At 37.3% G+C, this 19,838-nt stretch overlaps 1 protein-coding gene across 1 annotated transcript in view; it reads left to right on the top strand.

Annotated features, from left to right (window-relative positions):
* UNC5C (unc-5 netrin receptor C) overlaps positions 1-19,838 on the top strand; it is a gene marked incomplete at its 5' end in the record, with an annotated part of 75,792 nt that overhangs the window by 23,128 nt on the left and 32,826 nt on the right. Inside the window, 4 exons of the mRNA XM_021710447.1 lie at positions 3,777-3,833; positions 5,853-6,044; positions 7,077-7,421; positions 10,218-10,305. Coding sequence (XP_021566122.1) covers positions 3,777-3,833; positions 5,853-6,044; positions 7,077-7,421; positions 10,218-10,305 — 682 coding nt within the window. The remainder of the gene's footprint in view (positions 1-3,776; positions 3,834-5,852; positions 6,045-7,076; positions 7,422-10,217; positions 10,306-19,838) is intronic.

Here is a 19,838-nt window from a genome sequence, read left to right as displayed (position 1 = left end):
TGAGAACCCAGTGTCTTAGTATATCTTAGTAAAGTGCATCATAATGGTATTTATATCATTGTTGACCATTCTTTTATTGCTTGCAATATACCAGCACTTTACAAATCTCATTTATCCTTTCTATAATTCTGGAAGTAAGTATTCGTATCCCCTTACACAGATTAGAAAACTGATGCTTAGAGACATGAAGTCATTTGGCCAGGCTCTAACAGCTAAGTAGCAGAGCTAGGATTCAAATTGAAGTTCACGAGACTGAAAAGCACAGTGCCTTGCTGCTCTGACCAATAGTAGTCCTGGTGCTTTTTTCAGTTCACCTTACTTTCAAGTAGCAGGAAAGTTAACTGAAATCCCTAATTTATGACCAATTTGTCAGGAGTGACACTAAAAACAATTATTTTGCACTGTGTTCTGCCAGCGATGTTATTTTTCATTATTGCTAGGACTACTCTCAGCAGGATCACCTCATTAGCTGAAAGAAATGTTCCCTGTTGTTCTGTGAGAGACCGGATCAGATGGAGAAGCATAAAAACAAACTCAGGAAAGTGATTCTGTGTTCCCCTCATTTAGGGGATGGAACAGTAATCCCTTCTTCTCTGATTCCCAGCCTCCTCAGTGATGTTTTACTTCTGTAGTTGCAGAAGTGTTTTGAAAAGGATGAAAAAGTTTCACAGGGATGGCTTCCAAAACTTTATCAGTGTTTCCATAACAGAGCAAATTGGGGTGTTGAAGCAATGAGGTGAGTACACTTAATACTGGTCTGTTTTAAATTTTCCCATGTAGGAAAATAACAGTTTGACTAGATTGGTTCTAACTGGCTATCAGGAATAACTAATAGTGAGTGAGACTTTTGGTTTTTTTATATTTTTATTTTAAATTCATTTTTAGAACAACCTAAATGCAAATACTTCATCAAACATACTGATGTACCCTGACAGATATCTCCCAAGCCATGTGTTACAGAAACCGTCCATAAAATCCTATCACTTTGCTCCTTTTGCAGTTCACTATCTATAGTCAAATTTTTTTAAAAGTTTTTAATTACATTCAATTACAGGATGTGCATTTCACTTAGAATAAAATTGAAACTTCTCTTTCAGCCTGCATGACCTGGCTGCCGCTGCCTGCCCCTCTGGCCCCACCGCCTCCCTTGCCCCCTACCCTCTAACCTTCTTTTTTTTTCTTTTGAGTCAGGGTCCTGCTCTGTCACCCAGGCTAGAGTGAGTGACATGATCACAACGATCATGGCTCATGGCTCATAGAAGCCCTGACCTCCTAGGCTCAGGCGATCCTTCCACCTCAGCAGCTAATTTTTTACTTTTTTGTACAGATGAGGTCTTGCTATGTCGTCCAAGCTGTTCTCAAATTCCTGGGCTCAAACAATCTGCCCGCCTTGGTCTCCCAAAGTGCTAGGATTACCCATGTGAGCCGCCGAGCCCGTCCCATGGAACATTATCACCTCCTCATCTTTACTTGGCTGATTCCTTCTTGTACTTCAAAGTCCAACACAGCTTTCATCTTAATAGAAAACTGTTCCCTAAGTCCTTAAGTTGTCTATCCCTCTATCTCCAATCACAATATATTCTTTTGTTTTATTTTTAAAAAGACTTTTTCAGTATTTGAAATGATCTTATATTATTATTTTCTTTACTTGCTTATTTTCTGTTAAACTAGAATGTAAGCTCCCTGAAAGCAAGAAAGTACCCACATGATTAGAACAGAACCCAAGAATATAGTAGGGTTCAAGAATATTTGTTAAATGAAAGAATGGATGGATGAATGAATGAATTTCAATCTGTGCCTGGAATGAAATTTAAGTCTCAGATAAATAGCATAAGGCACAGAGATTTTCATTGAGTGGTTGAAATCTATATAAATATGTGAAAGTTGACATTAAAATCAAAATTACAAAGTTCTATTCTAATATTCTTCAGACTGCCTATCAAGAACAGGAATTCTGTTGGAAAGTAGACATATAAGCCAGGGAAACTTGGAACTGCTTCACAGGGAGACATTTCAGACCATTTGACATCTCTCTAGAAGTAGACTTTTGTGAGATACAGGTCTTCTGCTTACTCAGACTGATTTTACCAAAATTTTCAGGATGAACATCAGAACATTTCCAAATGTCCTATTTTATATCCATGTCCTTGCCCTCTAATTAACACCATCACTTCCAAGGGAATGGCATCATTATCTGGTCTCTTCTACTAGCAGTGAACTTGTTTTAAGTCTTTGGGTTTCAAAAATAAAACCTGAATATGTCCCAGATGTCCTTTTATTGAATTCACAGAATACAAATGGAAAAAGGTTATTACCAGACAGAGGTGTTTAAAAATGAAAATCAAACTTAATACATGGATTCAGACAACTGGAATAAGGAATATAATATTTATAAAACTGAGTAGGAGGTTGCGATCACTGCTCTAAAATAAAGCATTAAAAATTAATTCAGTGCAAACCTGTCTGTGCTATAGCAAAGCTCTCTTTCATTAAGGCAGCATTGCATGTTTCTCTAGAATTAGTTCCCAAAATAGGTAAATAGCTTGTAAGAACTGAGTATTCCACAGACTACACAAGCACTACCTGAGGCATGATTTAGAATTGCTTTTAGTATTACAGCTGTACAGACCTTTCATTTGAACCAATTAATTGTGATTCTTGCAGTTTCCCTATGTTTTTTACCCTTGAGCATTACTAGGAAGGTTTAATTCACATGCTTCTTGTTCATCTTCATTGGATTCATCCAAATGGTGTTATATCATTTGATTAATTCATATGTTGCAGAATATTAAATCTTGGGGAACTGTGGATATCGATCATATGTTATATTTTAAAATTTTAGATTTTTCATTTCAAAAAGTTTGTGTTTCATATTTTAAAAATATTTCTCCCTATCTGGCTCTGCTTCACATTATTGTTGTTAGTATTATGTTACTATTATTATTATTACTATTTGTTTCCAACTGCAGAATACTCTCAAAAGAAAAAAAATAAAACTGCTGGTATTGTTGCTGCATTTTCCATTGAGATGCAGTTTTTATTTTGTTCAATTTACATCATTCCTCTGAAGTCCTAAAATAAATGCCTTATAACCTCTAGGCCCTATTGATTTTCGAATGATTTCAAATAAAAAGCAGCCAGTTTCCATTGCATTGACAAGCTGTTCAGTCCCTGGGCAATACCTATTGGATTCCTATTAAGTGGAAAGCAGCAAGAAAAAACAGAAAATCCAAAAAGTGGGTTTGAGGTGGAGGGGAGAGGTGGTCTTAGCTCAACTCAGCAAATGGGTACTTAACCTTTGACCAATGACGACAGGCCTTCTTTCGTTCTATTAGACCAAGAGCAAGCTGTTATGATTAAATAAAAAAGAAAAAAAAAACTGTTTAGAGCCTTACAGAATATGTCCTGGGAATTAAAGCATATGGCAGGGATAAGGGGAAAAGATTTTCCTTATGCTAATGACCCTTGATGTCTGAAATAAATTAGATCCATTAGAGTTTATGCTCAATAAAAGAAAGACTTTAAGCACTCCAAAGTTAGTGACTCGAGACCAGTTTTTGTTCTGAAATTCAATCTGCCTACTTATTAATTCTTAGTGAGACTCCAGAGCAGGCAGGAGATACAAAATCATAATTCTGTACTGAACTAGAATTTTAAAGGACCACAGGTTTCTTTTTCCTTTTCTTTTAATTAAACCATTTTTCATGCTTCCCATTTTGTTTCCCTCATTAATTTGATTTTGTTCCCATTTTTGTTCATTTTTTTTTCTTTTCAAGGTTTCATTTATCCTATTTCAACTGAACAGAGAACCCAGAATGAATATGGATTTTCTTGTAAGTTTGATGTTTGAATTTTATGTTGCTGAATAATCATATAACGTTATTGACCCCAGTTCAAGTTTACTTTCTTTGGATCGCAGATGTGCACACAGGAAATAGGAAGCTAATATATTCTAACATGAAAAACAAATTAGATTTTCACTGCTGAAGAGAAGAAAGGGTCATTTCAAGACTCTGCCAGCTTTAAAATCTATCAGTCTACCATTCAAAGCTCAAGTCCCGATAGCTGACAAAACATATCGTGAAATATGCTGATATAAGTAAAGGGCGGGGTTCAGACACTAAAAAGGAAAGGGCTGGGGAAAAGGCAGATCTGTTGAGCTAGAAATCATAAATGTTGAATAAGTAACTACGACCCAGTAAAGTAAAACATTAAGGATTTAGATAGAATATTCTGACCAGCGTTCAGAATCCTGTTGCAGGGCTTCAAATAAAACCCAACAGCAAAGTGAAGTCAGTGCTTTGAAAGCAGCACAACGAAGAGGATTTGGAATATCACTGACTTTCTGGAAAAAAAAATCTGTCAGTGTTCACTTGATTGATGGGAAAGTAATGGATATTCTGGAAACTTTGGGAAGGACAATATTTTGAAAAAGAAAGCAAAGTTCTTTCACATACAGTACATTTAAACACAAAGTACTGAAAGAGATTGAACAATTTCCAACAGGGAATTCATTTATACTGCCAATGTGTGAAAGATCTTATGACATTAAAGTGTGGGTTATCCTGTGAGCCACTGGCAAATGAAACTGAGCAATTTCACCATATAAACCATATGTTAGTGAGTCTTAAGAGAGAGCAGTGGCTCCTCAGATTTTAAGAGGCCAAGGGACTTACACATTTGAAAATTCTCTCTCCCAAAAAAATACACATGTATATAAAATAGACCATAACATTTTAGATTGTTCTTGACCACCTGAAATACCAATTTAACCCCCTCTTTTACAGTGAACAAAGCAGCTTTGGGTAACTTTGCTGAATATTTCTTGTGGGTCACAGAACTAAAAACAGAGTCTTAAGGATGTCAAGGGGATTCCGCAAAGGTTTAATTGTGTTTGATTCTCAGCTTCTATCACTTTTTCCAGTTGAATCAAAGCATGTTCCATGGCGCCAAGACAACACGCAACCTTTACAGGAATTCTGTTCTTGCTTTACCCAGAAACAGGGCCTCAGTTGACTGCACATTTCTGTTGGTCAAATGTTTATTTGCCTTCTGGGGTAGTCTGACCTTTCTGATCCCTGAAACAGGCCTTTATCTTACTCCTTGCACCATAGAGCTAAATTTTATTCTAGTAATGAGTAACTCCCATGTAAATCTCTGACAAGGTATCGTGAGAAGCTCATGATTCTCAGAGACAATACTGCATCTGTATCAAAAGTCAGGACTTAGTGAAGGTGATAACCTCTGCTCCCCAGATCTGGGCCCTCCGAAAGCCCCCCTTTCAAATCAAATATGTTTGCTCCTCATATTTGCTTTGCTTAGTTACAGCATTCCCACCCACCGCTCCACTGATTTAGGGGAAAGTAAGAAGAGGATGGAAAGTCATTTAATGACTTGCAATGATACTTAGGAAAATATTCTGGTTCAATCAATATGCATATTTTTTAAATGCCAGATATTTCTAACAGAGTGTTTATGTTTGTGTTTTTAATGAACAATCAGTGAATTTTAAAACCCTTGCAAACTTTTCCACCCAAAATGAGTAATTAACTTTTTTCCCTGTGGGTTGGAATGGTTTTAGTTCCGATTTCTTTACATGCGTAGTAATAAATGGTGTGCTATGCTGCCCAATTACAAGATAGATTAGTGGGTGGATAGATGCAGAGTGAGAAAGGAAATCAGAGATAATTTTCCACTGAAAGGCCGCGGCCATTTTATATAGCTTTTGAAATAGATTTGAAATTAACCTATAAAAAAGGCAATAAATGTCTGAAAAAATTATATCAATACATTTGCATACTGTGGGAAATTTCTATAAGCAGCTGTTCCAATGTTTCATTCCTCCTCTCTAGCTGCTCCTGATTCAGATGACGTTGCTCTCTATGTTGGGATTGTGATCGCAGTGATTGTTTGCCTGGCGATCTCCGTAGTTGTGGCCCTGTTTGTTTATCGTAAGAATCACCGTGACTTTGAGTCTGATATTATTGACTCTTCAGCACTCAATGGGGGCTTTCAGCCCGTGAACATCAAGGCAGCAAGACAAGGTCAGTTGATGTTCCACCTCACACTCTTACTTGTACATATAAGCGATTTCCCTATGTGGCTTCAAAATCAGTGACATTGGGGTCATCCTGTTGGTTAGGCTTGTAGTAGTATTGAAATGAAGTTCATGTTTTGTTTTTTTGTTTGTTTTTTTTTTGAGTTGGAGTCTCACTCTGTCACCCAGACTGGAGTGCAGTGGCCGCTCCCTGCCACCACAGCCTCTACCTGCTGGGCTCTGGCGATCCTTCCACCTCAGCCTTCCAAGTAGCTGGAACTACAGGTGTATGCTATCACACCTGGCTAATTTTTTTATTTATTGTAGAGATGAGGTCTCACCATGTTGCCCAGACTGGTCTTGAACGCGCGGGCTCAGGCAATCCTCTCGCCTTGGTCTCCCAAAGTGCTGAGATTACAGGCTTGAGCCATTTCTTTAGAGACAAGAGCTTGCTATGTTGCCCAGGCTGGTCTCGAATTCCTGAGTTCAAGCAATCCTCCTACCTCAACATCCCAAAGTGCTGGGATTACAGGTGTGAACCACTAAGCCTGGCAGTGGCTCTTTTTTTTCTTTTCTTTTCTGACAGATTGCTCTGTCATACTTTTTAACTTCCATTTGAAAAGAGTTCACTGATTTCTTGACTTTCCTTTTTCCCCCTTTGACAGACATTTTGTAATGCTGTGAATACAGTTGTTTACCAGTGAAGCCAAATCCAGTATAGAAAAGAGAAACTATTACCTGGTAGTCACCTAGTGGAGCTCATTGTTCAGTCCAGTCTGTTGTCATAGCTAAATACCTTAAACATAATGAGTAGACTTCAAAGCAAAGTATGGAGTCAGCCTGGTTACTTTTTTACAAACAGTGATAAAACAGATGTCAGTTATCTGATTGCCCTGCTTTCAGCTCAGCTTGTCTATCTGTCTCCAGTATTAGCTGAGCTGCTTTGTTTTGGGCCCAGAAAGTGTACAGGGGAGTCTTACTAATGTGAGTTGGCTTGAATGGACAATGCAAATGAAATTATTTCCTCTTTCTGACTCAGATCGTCTGGTGGTACCCCCAGATCTCACATCAGCTGCAGCCATGTACAGAGGCCCTGTCTACGCCCTGCATGACGTCTCAGATAAAATCCCAATGACCAACTCTCCAATTCTGGATCCACTGCCCAACCTGAAAATCAAGGTGTATAATACCTCAGGCGCTGTCACCCCCCAAGATGACCTCTCTGAATTCACATCCAAGCTGTCCCCTCAGATGACCCAGTCCTTGCTGGAGAATGAAGCTCTCAACCTGAAGAATCAGAGTCTGGCCAGGCAGACTGATCCATCCTGTACTGCATTTGGCACCTTCAACTCCCTTGGGGGCCACCTTATTGTTCCCAATTCAGGTAATTCCAAAAGGTTTAACTCGCAAAGATGTAGCTTGAAGCACAGTTTTCATACTAATATATTTTTGGTTTGTTTTAATTAGGCCTGGACAGTTAAATGTGGCCTATCTAACCCAAATCTACTTTCAACATTAACCAAACATTACTTTAGACAAAATCAGGAAAGCTATTTATCTTCCTCCAACTAACTCTGAAAAACACTTCCTCTAGAAATATACAAACAACTTTCTGCTGCGATGTAATTTAGAACTGTCATTGACCTTCTTTTTAATAAAACTTCAGAAGGCAACATCAAGCCTGAAGCCCTCATTGTTGTCACTATACTCGAAAAGAACAAATTAATTAGAAAATATATCAGTTGGTTCAGTTACAATTTACTACAGGAAGCAAGATTTCAGAATACTAATTTTTCGATCATCAGAAGGCATCATGATAGACATCAAAACTTCATTTATTACCCTATCACACAGTCTTCCACCTCAAGGTATTGATAGGGTGCACTGTGCTCACCTCTACTTCTGCTATATCTATCTAGAATCAATAGATTCATCAGGTGTCCTTTTGTAGTATTATTTAGTTTTCAGTTTATGATGCAGTTCATCTGCATCTAGAGAATAAACCTTATAAAGGTCTTTAATGGTGAACTTAAGTTAGTGACTGACACTGCTAGGTTAAAAATTGGAATCCATTAATCAGTGGTAATAATGGATTTGAGGCCATAGGTCATAAGAGGGTTAATGGCTACATTTCTGAATCTATCTTAACAATTTTGGACAAGACTGTATTTTGTAAATACAGTAATAAAAAGCAACTTTATTGACCTAAAGTGTTGTTACATTTTTTAAAAATAACATATATATAGTCAGGTAATATGCAGACCAATGGATCTTCAGGCCTGGATATGAAATTGGCTTTGATTCTTCCTCTTCTTCAGTCCCTCATTTCATTTCCTTGGTAATTTTCACTCTATCTCTTTAAAAGTATATTTTATCAAATTCAAAATATTTACTAGAATATCATTTTTCCTTTTTCCTATATATTTGACATAACTGAAATCATGTATTATATAAAATGACTTTTAACTTCTTTACATTAATTCTTATGCTATTGCATGCTCTTTAAAAATCATGATTTAAATATAACAGTCCATCAAGCTATGGATCAAAACATACTCTATTGTTCTTCCATAGTTTAAATATTATAATTATTCCCAAGATAGTTCCTTTCCCCACGACATGCATTGAACTCTGCCTTTTCTTCTGATGTCTACACCTGCCACTTTGTCATATATGAATTTTAAAGGTTTTTTTAAGTGGGAGGGAACTAGCATGTTTTAAATTCTTTCTATGTACCAGGCAATGATGATCAACAAGCATTATTTTATTTAATAGACTAACAATAGTTACTTGTTATTTTGCATATATAATTCTGTTTAATTCCCATAACAAAGATGAAGGCACATTTTCTATTTTCAATGAGAAAAATAAATGTGCTGGGACTTGATAGCTCGTGTGTGGTCTTCCTGCCTTCACTCAGTCCTTCTCCCCCCAAATCATTCTGTGCACAGGCATTCCACTTTTCACTACCCTATAGCTCTCAAGATACTTTCATTCTCATGAAGGCCATAGCTTTGCATAGCTTCAACCAGCTATGCAAAGGCCTTTGAATAACTAGGCCTTTGACTCTCCAGTCTTTATTCTTGAGACTTTCCAACATAGTCTTAATGCCCCATGCTCATTTGACATACTCTACTTCCTTGCCAATTAAATTATAAATCACTTCGGAGAAGAACACTATCTTTTACTTCTTGGCATTCATAACACTGCCCGACACTGTACTCACAAGGATGCTCCATAAATGTATATTGAGCTGAATTAAACTGAATTTTATGGGACAAAAATGATGAAGCCAAACATCTTAATTGTGCTGTTTACCCTATTCACTCTATGACAACCATCAGTGGTATGGGTCAGTGGTTACAAGGTGGGCCCCAGACCACCATTGTGGGCATCATCTGACAACTTGTGAAACTAAAAAATCTCCTATACCACCCCAGACCTTCTACATCAGAAATTCTGGGGATAGGATCTAGCAATCTGTATTGTAACAAGTCCCCTAGGTGATTCTGATGTAAGTTTAAATTTGCAAACTACAGCTACAAGCACAATTAGTTTAGAACACAGCTCAAACTAATAGTCCTGCAAAATGGCACCAATTAGCAACTAAGTAGAAACCTTTGACCTGCTGTGACTAAGCCAGCAGTTGCTGTTCACTTTCTAGAATTATCTATAATAAAATCTCTTCACCAATTCTCATTTCGTTGTGGAATTACACTGATGCTAACCAGATATCTAAGAAATAAATGTTTTTTTTATATGGTCCAAGTTAGCATTGCCTTGACTTTGAATCAGGTGAGGATTTTTTTAAATTGGAAATGATGCATCATTACAGCTGTTTGAAATTTTGACCAATTGTTGGTTTTCCCCTTGTTCCCCACCCCCCAAAAAAACAACAGCAGAACCATCTGTCTATTCCTTGAATAAAACAAGTTTTAAAAATCACATCATTTCTTTAAGTAATTCCATAACAATTCAGAGAGAGATGTGGCAACAAGGCCAATAAGGAAGGAAGGTAGAATAATGATGAATATTTACATGTCTTTAGAGAAAAAGAAGCAGACTTATGGCTACATGGTCACAAAATCTCTTTTCTTTTTACTTGCTACAGAAGCATTCTGTGAAGTTTCCTTTTGATTCATAGGTCTTATGTGACTGCTTCTTCTCTTTTGCTATTCAGGAGTGAGTTTGCTGATTCCTGCTGGGGCCATTCCCCAAGGGAGAGTCTACGAAATGTATGTGACTGTACACAGGAAAGAAAATATGAGGTAAATATGCTTTTTCTGGTGAGCTGACTTTATCAATATCTAACTTGGAGGAGAATTGTACCGCAGAAACAAGAAACCCAACATATTTTTGTCTCACATGCCCTGTTTCTGACACTTTTTTCCCCCTCAACCTACAAAAGGTCAAGTTTTACTTTTCTTTGTCTTTGAAGTGCCAGATATTTTGCAGATCTTGAGTATATGCAGAAGGCCAGAGATCTTTTCCAAAGTGGACATTGGTCACATTTGCTGAAAAAAGGGCCAGAAATGTGATTCACAGATTGTCCAGAAAGACACGTGAGTAGACAGACACAGACTCTGTGTGGCCTGATTTAGGAATCCAGGCTGTTCCTATTATAGAATTAAAGGTCATAAAACACTGGACAAACCCTTAACCCCCGACCTGCCACTCCCTCCTCAGCCTAGCACTTAATTCTTACCCACGGATCATTCTTTTGTGACTATCTTCTAGCTTAAGTGTTACCAACCTCCTTCTTATGGTCAGCACTTATAAATTTCATACTTAGACCTTTCAAAATGGGTCTAGGGTTGAATGAAACTAGATTAAATAAAAAGGCTCTGTTTCAAATGTGTCATAAACATAAGGATGAAGTTATTTTAAGTGAAAATAACAGTAGGAGTGTAGAAGTCCTACATTCAATTTTCAGTTTGGCCTCCAACAAATTGTCTTTCTGGATTAGTTCCTATATAAAGTGCCTATATTAAATAGTGCCTTAGAGGCCTGACAGATTAATGCTTCCGAAGTACACTGAGATCTTCAAATAAAAGATGTTGTTAAAATCAAGGTTCTGATCACGTAATTATCATTGTTCTTCCCAAAAGGAAAAGCATCAACGCCTCAGCCCTGAGTTCTGAATGCAAAGCATGAGTGACAAATGTAGAACTAGGTTATCATTATAACGCAGTATACCTTTTCTCTTCACCTCTTTCATCCTCAGAAAAACACCCGTTTTTATTCTTGATCTTCAGAAGCTGGAAAGTGCTTCTATTATGCTCTCAGGTGGAGATGTTGGTATTTATAATTGGTGTGACCCAGAACATTTTTTTCCTCAGGTGGTCTACTTTCACCTACACAAACACTAGCCTTAGAAAATGATACAATTCTTGAGCATTATTCATATCTTAAATTTGAACAACAGAAAATCACTAAAAGACTTGTATTTACCCACATCAAATATTTATTTTTTTCATTCCCAATGCAAAGCAACATTCACAGGCCCTCAGAACCCCCTTCTTTAGAAGCAAGAAAAAAGATTAGCAAGCTCCAAGATCTCCTTATTTTATTTTTTTATTTCTGTCGTCCAGAGTCAAGGTTAGAATTAAGTACATCCAATTGTCAAGGCCTTTGCCAATATGCATATTTTGTTTAAACAGAAATGAAGTATTAGCTTGTGCTTTATGCTGAGAAACAGCTAGATGCTTGGGGTCTCTTATTTTCCATTCAATTATCATGATCTTCCACTGAAGATCAAGCCATCTAGGGTTGCTGTAGTCATGGGCCAAGGCTGAAAGATCTGTGCACTCACATACCTGCTCTGTTTTGCCTTCCCATAGTTTAGTTGACACCCTAACCAGGATAATTATACATTCTAGATGAAGGAAAGAAAAAACAGAATATGGAGAAATCTAGATACTGCTGCTTTAGGTTCCTCTGACTTTAACTATAATGAAAAGAAAACTACAAATCACCCCTTGCTATGCCTACCACCTGATGTTAGGTGCAAAGGGAATGACTCTTTTGATCTGGTGTGCATCAAAGAAGTTCTGTTTATAAAAATGAAGCTAGAGAAACCTCAAGATCCTAAAAGAAAATATGCACCAGAGACCGTGAAACAAGGGACAAACATAACTGTTTCAACTAAATAAGAAGCTCCCTCTTCACTAATTTTCTGTTGTGAACTAGGAGCATTTTTATTGTAAAAACACAATAGATTGTGCTTTAGATTATAGTCATACTACAAAGCATTGTTTGGCATTTATTCAGCAAACTCTTAATGTCATTCATTCCTCATCATACCCTGCAAGTTACAATGAGCCCCACTTTCAAGATGACGAAACCAAGGCTCCAAGAAGTTAGGCTACATTGCTAAGTTTTCTCATTAATAACTAAAGGAGGCAGAAGTCAAACCCGGGTTTTTTTTTACCCCAGAGCTCTTCTGCTATCTAATGTGCCATCCTCCTCTGTAGCACCAGTGCACAAACCAAGCCTCTTACTTATTAGAGTGCATTTTGGGATCCCCTTTCCATTGCTGACTAAAGACCCTTTCTATTCTCACATGCTGTGAGATAGAACGTCTTTAGGAGAAGACTCTGAGGACCTCAGGAGATGCAGAGGTTATGTCAATGCATTCATAGAAGAATTCTGAGCATTTTTCTCCATTTTCTTTCTTTCCGATTCCTTTTATTGCATTCAAAACTGGTTGTGTTTCTAGCTGGATGGTATCCAGCTGGTCATCTGCTGATGTGAACTGTCTGAAGGGAGATGTGAGCTTAATTACATGTGGCATAGTGAATGAGACAAGAGGAGCCTTATCATTACTGAATATGCTCTAAGAGAAAGCACAGACTGGCAGCTGAATAGCCTGAATGAGCCATAGAGATGGGACCAGCCGCCTCTGACCAAGGAGGATGCCAGGCTGCACGGCTGTACCCAGGATTTACACCTCTCCACCATACAAATTTCTGGAGAGGCAGCAATTGTATTGCCCCGTGGATACAATTTCCACAATTAATGCTGCTAATGTGGGCCCTTTTGTCTTGTTTCTAGCAGCAATTTAAAAACATGAATCTGACTCAGATTGAAATTTTGCACTTTGTCAGTCCTTAGTGAAAAATAATTTGAGGGGAAGATATGAAAGTTAAGTTTCCTTTTTCTGTGCATTCTGTCCTCACCTGACAATTTTATCAAAAGGCCAAAAAAGTCAATTTAGAAATTCCAAATATATAGGTAAATAGAACACCTATTTTGTAAACTGTGGGGAGCTGAGTGACACAGGAACAGCAGTGCTTTTTAAAGATTGGGCTGGTGACAGTGTACCAGGTGCATTGATGGGGTGCAGAAAGACTCTCCCAGAAGGCCTGGTGCCTGGGTGGGCTACAGCAGTAATCTAGGCGTAAGAAAAGAGAGGGATGAGCCAGGCTAGAGTCTAAGAGAATGGAAAGAATAAAACTTTCCAGAAGAAGAAGTATTTCACAATTGGCTAGCAGTGTTTCAAAGAGGGAACAGAACACATACAGAAATATATTTAGGAATCAAATCTGGACTCTGTGAGAATTGTGAGAGCAATAACAGGTCAGAAGCACCAACTGGTGGGAGGAGAGAGGACAGATTCTGACTTGATGTGGTTGCTGTGTGATTGGGGATATGGCCTCCAGCTAGAGACACCAAAGTGAAGTCAAAGTGAAGGCTGGGAGGGAAGCTCCAGTGGAGAAAATGCAGAGACAGAAAGCAGAGAGCTGGGGAAAGAACTTTGGGAAATAGTTCTAGGAAGGTTTGAATACGATGAGAGCAATGAAATAGAGCACTTGAGGATAAGGCAGATAAAGAAAGAGTTTGCACCCAGCATAGTGCTTCACATGGTGCTATGTTATGAGCAGTATTCTCAATGAATATTTTGAATGAAGAATATGAATACTCGTAAGGACAAATAAACTGCAGTAAAACAGGATCTCAAAAATCAATGGTAAAGAGATCTTCAAGGTGTTATCAACACAGAGTGTTATCAAAATTAAAACGTAAAGAAGCCCGGCTTGGTGGCTCAGCCTGTAATCCTAGCACTTTGGGAGGTCAAGGCCAATGGATTGCCTGAGCCCGCGGGTTTGAGACCAGCCTGGGAAACTTGGTAAGACCTCGTCTCTACAAAAAAAAAAAAAATCAAAAATTAGCCAGGCATGGTAGCATGTGCCTGTAGTTCTGGCTACTTGGAAGGCTGAGGTGGAAGGATCGCCAGAGGCCAGCAGGTCGATGCTGGGGTGGCTGTGAGTGTGCCACTGCACTCCAGCCTGGGCAACAGAGTGAGACTCCAATTCAAAAAAAAAAAAAATGTAAAGAAGGTGGAAGGGCAATAAGAAATGTCTTGGATTTGTCCACTGTGGAATATTAGTGGCCTTTGGAATTCCCGCCCCCGCCCCCACCAGACATCTCTATAGAAGTGATTTAAGGTGTGAGTTAGTGGTGAGGCAACTAAACTATCATATATATCTACTAAATATAAATAATAAAGTTATGTGTTAGGACAAAGTAAAGGGCCAAAATTCCTGAGTTTTTATTTATTTTAAGATGTTATTGTTTGAAACTTTGTAAAATAATGGTTGACATTATTTCTCAGTGAAATTCAGGGATATTTCCCCTTTTAGGTAGAGATTCCTTTCTCACTCATGAGTCCCAAGTTCCTCTTGAAGGAATAGCTGTAAAAAGCTAAAGGTAAGGTTAGTGAATCCAGGTACATTTAAATCTTATTCTCACACTGTTCTTGACAGTGTTTATTTATAGAAATTCTACTTATAAAGAAATGCTTCAAGGTGGCTGACAAAACACCTTCTTTTCAATCAGCAGAAAAAAATTAAATCAGTGAATAAAAAGAGAATACAATGGAAAAAAATAAGTCATAAAAGATAAGTTAAAATCAGGTGAACAGTTAGAACATAAAATACGTGGTGCAATTCCCAGCACATTTTTTTGGAGCTAGGTCATGAATTTACTGTTTCTAAGCCTTTCAAGAGGGAAACATGTCAAGTTACAAGCTCTACATGTCTGTGTGGAAAAAATATGCCCATAAGAAGCTCAATTATGTCTCCTTTGGTTCCTCATAAAGAACACATTTTGTTAATACAAGGAACAACATCCTTAAGATAAAAATAGCAGTGAATTTCAAGGACTGCTTCTGTTAGTGGCCCTCGATGGGAGTAGATATGCCTAATGCTTATCAGTTCTGCCTTAATCCAGAGACAGACTCTGGCATCTAGGGAGCTGGTGGCACGCCCTTCAGAGTAGCTTCCATAAATATTATTTTTGCACAATTGAGCTTTTGCTAGCAAGTGAGTTAGATAGTCCCTGTCAGGTATCCAGAGTGCAAATATTTCAAGATGCCAGTTATGTGTGAAGGCATGTGATTTTAAAGGCAGCTAAGCCTAGGGTGGGATTGTCAGCCTGAGGGACCTGACAGAAGACACATGTGTTCATACAAGTCATCTCATGTTCCCACAGAGGTAAAGACAGATTCTTTTCAATGGTCTTTAAGCCTGTTCTAACAAACAGAAAAAAATGTTTATCAAGGACTTAAGCCCTTATAAGTAACTCAAAATATACCACTGTACGAAATAAATTAAATGACTTACATTTGAAATCTAGCTTTGCTGATAACTAGTTTTTCATCCTTAGGCAAGTGTGTTAATAGCTCAAGGGCTCAGTTTCCTCTTCTGGAAAGAGGTAATATAAATACTCTGACTTCCTTACAGGTGTGCCATGAGCAACAAATACAATGGCTTATATGAAAGCAAATATATATATTGAAATGTATGTAAATTATATTAAAATATATATATTTGTACAAAACATATACAAATTTCTATATGAAATATACAAATATTTTGTAAATTATGCACTTTTGTGTAGAAGTTCTTCTCACTGGTAACAACAGGCAGAGGATGAGAAAATATCTTGGACAGGAAACTGAAATTTCTATCTGTGGACTTTGAACCTCAGAACCCATCTAGCATTTACCATGATATTATCCTTATTGGACTTTAAAAAGCATTTAAAATTTTAATCATTGTATTTCACTGAATTTCTACTTAATTGCTGCTCCTGTAGCTAATTTTTCTCTGTGTTCATTTCCATGTCATCTGCAGTTAATATTTATAGACTGCTTGAATAGCTTAGATAACATGAAGCATACAGGAGTAAAGTCCTTCTTTGCAAAATCATGAATCAGACTTATTTCCTACCTTTTTCTTCTATGTATTTTAATATCTTTCCTTTATATAAATAAGGGAAATGTGAATTTAGACACTATGAACTTTGATTTCACATAGTTACAACTTATCTTACCTAAGTTACTTCTTTGTATATGCCAGAAGGATTTCCAATTTCAAGGCTACTTCTTTCATTCTGAAATAATGTAAGAGATTCTTATCATTATTTCTTCTTTGTTTATCATTCCCTGTTATGAATTCCACTTCACCACTTCCCTATTCATTACATTCTTGCACCTCACTGGGTTAATAAATTCTTTTGACATCTACTGCCCCTCCTTCCTCCCTCCTTCTCTTGCTATCCCTCCTCCAAGAATGGTGCCCATCAATATTGCATGCCAGGGGTGTGCTTAGAGAGTACAGGTCTGACAGTTTCCCAGCCAGCAGGGAGTTTTCTCTCTTCTGTTCCAAGTAAGTGATGAGAAGAACCCCTCCTCCTTCCTGCCTCAAGCACCAGCTGCTAACACCAGACTGAGAGATAGATGTTTTCAATCCCCAGCTATATTGCAAGGGCCACTTGAAATGGATTCCATTCTGGTCTCCTTCCTTAAAAGTTTAATGCTCAGTTCTCAAGGAACACTTGTAAGTAGAAGTTAAGAGGAGCGCTCAGAAAAATGCAATCATTGCTTTCTCTCTCTCCCCTGGGGCAGGAAAAGTAGAATTAAGCAATAATAAAGTCACTGCTTAAGGCAAATAATGCAATATTAACTATGACACAATGAAAGCAGAATTCACTCATGTTCTAAGAGAATGAATTTTAGACTGGAAGGAGAACAAACTGGGTTAAGAGGAAATGGAAACCAAGGTGGTAAAGGGATAATAATAAGGTCTCAAGCTGCTGCCAATCATATGATTCCAAATATGAGGACATTCCTATGTACCTAGATAACTTCTGATTTAAGAGAGAAGATTGGGTTGTTATTCAAAGACAATGAGCATGGTATTAAAAGAGTAAACGTAGATAAAAATTGTTTTGGTTTTCTAAATAGGAAGAAAGAAAAGTCATAGGTTGGTGAGATCCTAGTGCAATTTTAGAATAAGGACAAGGTGATAGACAAGAGTTATGAAGGGGAAAATATGCCACATTTTAACTGAATACTTAGAACTGATAAAAGTCAACTGTGAAAGCTCCAAGATTGCTTATGAGCAACGAAGTTAGCTACCACAATTTTATGGATGCTGATAGAAGACACAAGACTCTTGGGTTAGAGACAAAGGATAGTTTACTGCAGCAATAGTGCTAAGCAGAGTATTATCACTTTTGTGCCAGTTTCTGAAGCCCCAGTTCAGAAATAGTGATGCAAAAAGTTTCAGATTGACAATTATACACTTAGTGGTTGCATTTGAGAAAAGGACCCATAAGCTTAGGAAACTTGAGTCTTTTATAATGAGTAGACATGCCTGCCATTTACCACAGATGTAGACACTATATCTTCCAAGATGGTTACTATACAAGGACCCTTGAAAAGGCAGTCAGGAACATACAGAAACATAAGAAATCCATGAAGAACTTGCAACAATACAAAAAATAATAATAGCTGCTATCACTCATAAAGTATTGAATGAGGGTAAGACATAAATATAAACTTTTAGATTATGTAATAAGTAATATATAAACTGTAAAGACTAGAGAAAAATCCATTTCAAGTGGCCAATTGCAACTAAAAATGAAGGTTATATGTCCCTTTAATATTCATGTAAATGACATCAAAAGATGTAAATTGGAAAATGTCCATTGTAATGGGTTTATATTTTGTTGAACTAAATAACTTGAAGTATTGATGTCAGACTGAAGAGAGGTTACAAGTGGTGTCCTTGAAAAGGTCTCTGCCCTTGCCCTATTCTTGTGTTACAAATATTAGTGATGGTTGGAATGAGAACAAAAATGGCAGGCATATCATATTTATAGAGGATGAAAGACTGGAAAAGATAACCAAAGTTAGGAGGAAAGACATGTCATTAAGAAATAGATGGGCTGAAATATACCCCGAAATGATTAACATGAAATTTAGTAGCTAAATATAAGTTCCTGTACCTAGTTTTTGAAAAGCTATCATTACAACCACAAAACTGCATAGTCCTCAACTAAGAGTCTTTCATGTTAGGAATATTAGAGTACTTAGCTTTAACAAATTTCTTAACCTCCCTGGGATTTCGTGCCTCATTTTATGAAGGAGATGCTAAACTATGCTATCTCCATCTTCCCATCTAAATGGAGCCTGCTAAATAATACTTAAAAGTAATTACTTGAGCAGCAGGTCTCCCATCCAAGGGCTCACCAGGAGCAACCCTGCTTAGCTTCCCAGCCTGTGGCACATCCTGCACCTGCACGCCATGGTAATTACTTAGTTGTGAATAATCTACAGCAACAATGTTCTAAGGCATGAATATAACCACCTATTCTAAATCAAATATAATAGTAATCCCCCATACTGTCTACTTGAGTATTGTATTCAAGATGCCCCACTTTAACTAGGACATTGAAACACTGACAAGCATTTATATGAAAATGAAGATAAAAACATAAGGAAAGCAATCCTGACTTGAACCCCACAACTTTAAAATTTAATTTAATTTAATTTAAAAAAGAAAGAAAGAAACATAAGGAAAGATCTGCAGCCTCTTTTTCAACAGAGGCTAAAAAAAATTGAAGATGTTTGGTCTGTAATAAAGAAGACTTTAGAGACATAACACTCTCCGACTATGTGAAACAAAGTGAGATAGAAAGCAGGTTAAGGATATGTAGAGAAAAATTTCAGGAAGTTAGATTCGAAATAAGAATGTGTTGTAAATTGTTGATAGTAAATGAGGTGATCCTGCAATACTAGTGGACTATAATTCTCAGTGTATCTAAAGCACTAACCACGTGTCAGTCATGTTATGGAGAAGCTCTGGCTTTGGGTGGAAGGTGCTGTTCATTGATCCCTCAGGGCACTTCTAAAATCATATGAGTCTATAATTTTGAAAGTGATGCTCTTCTGACAGAGTAGTTCGAGTTTTGTTGTTGAGAAGGCTTTAGTTTTAGTCTCAGCACTAACTAGGACTTGCTACTTGGACTTTGTGCAATCCACTCAACACCTTTGGGACTATGTCCTCACTAATCAACTGATACGTTGGGTTAATTTATCCATTTGTTTGTTGATTACAGTCTTATTAGGGAAAAAATTTAACGTAATTTTTAAAATATACAAACATAAAGAATTTGAGTCTTTGAGGTATTCTCTGCCCAGATTCTCTGAGAATGAAGTATACAAGTAAAGAGATTTCATTTTAAATTGCTGTAGAAATACAATTCTATATTCTTTCTGGTCATATTTGAAAGACTGTATCTGCTGTACTAGCCTGAATTATTCCTGAAAGTCATTTGGACTAAGTTTAGTTCTAGGGTGTCCTCATTCTGAAGTGATTTTTTTAAAGTATTTTTCAAGTTAGGTCCTGAAAACACAAAAGTATTTAAAACTTTATGAGGCCAATGGCAAGTATTATCAGAAAAGCTAGTTATGTAACTTCATAAGGACTCTGCTCTTTCTGTTCCATCCTGA

The sequence above is a fragment of the Carlito syrichta genome, unplaced genomic scaffold (genome assembly GCF_000164805.1).
Source record: "Carlito syrichta isolate Samal-C Ts95f unplaced genomic scaffold, Tarsius_syrichta-2.0.1 Scaffold288994, whole genome shotgun sequence".
Lineage (NCBI taxonomy): Eukaryota > Metazoa > Chordata > Mammalia > Primates > Tarsiidae > Carlito > Carlito syrichta.
Note: the sequence above shows the minus strand (reverse complement) of the source record. Positions and strands in the feature narration are given on the sequence as shown.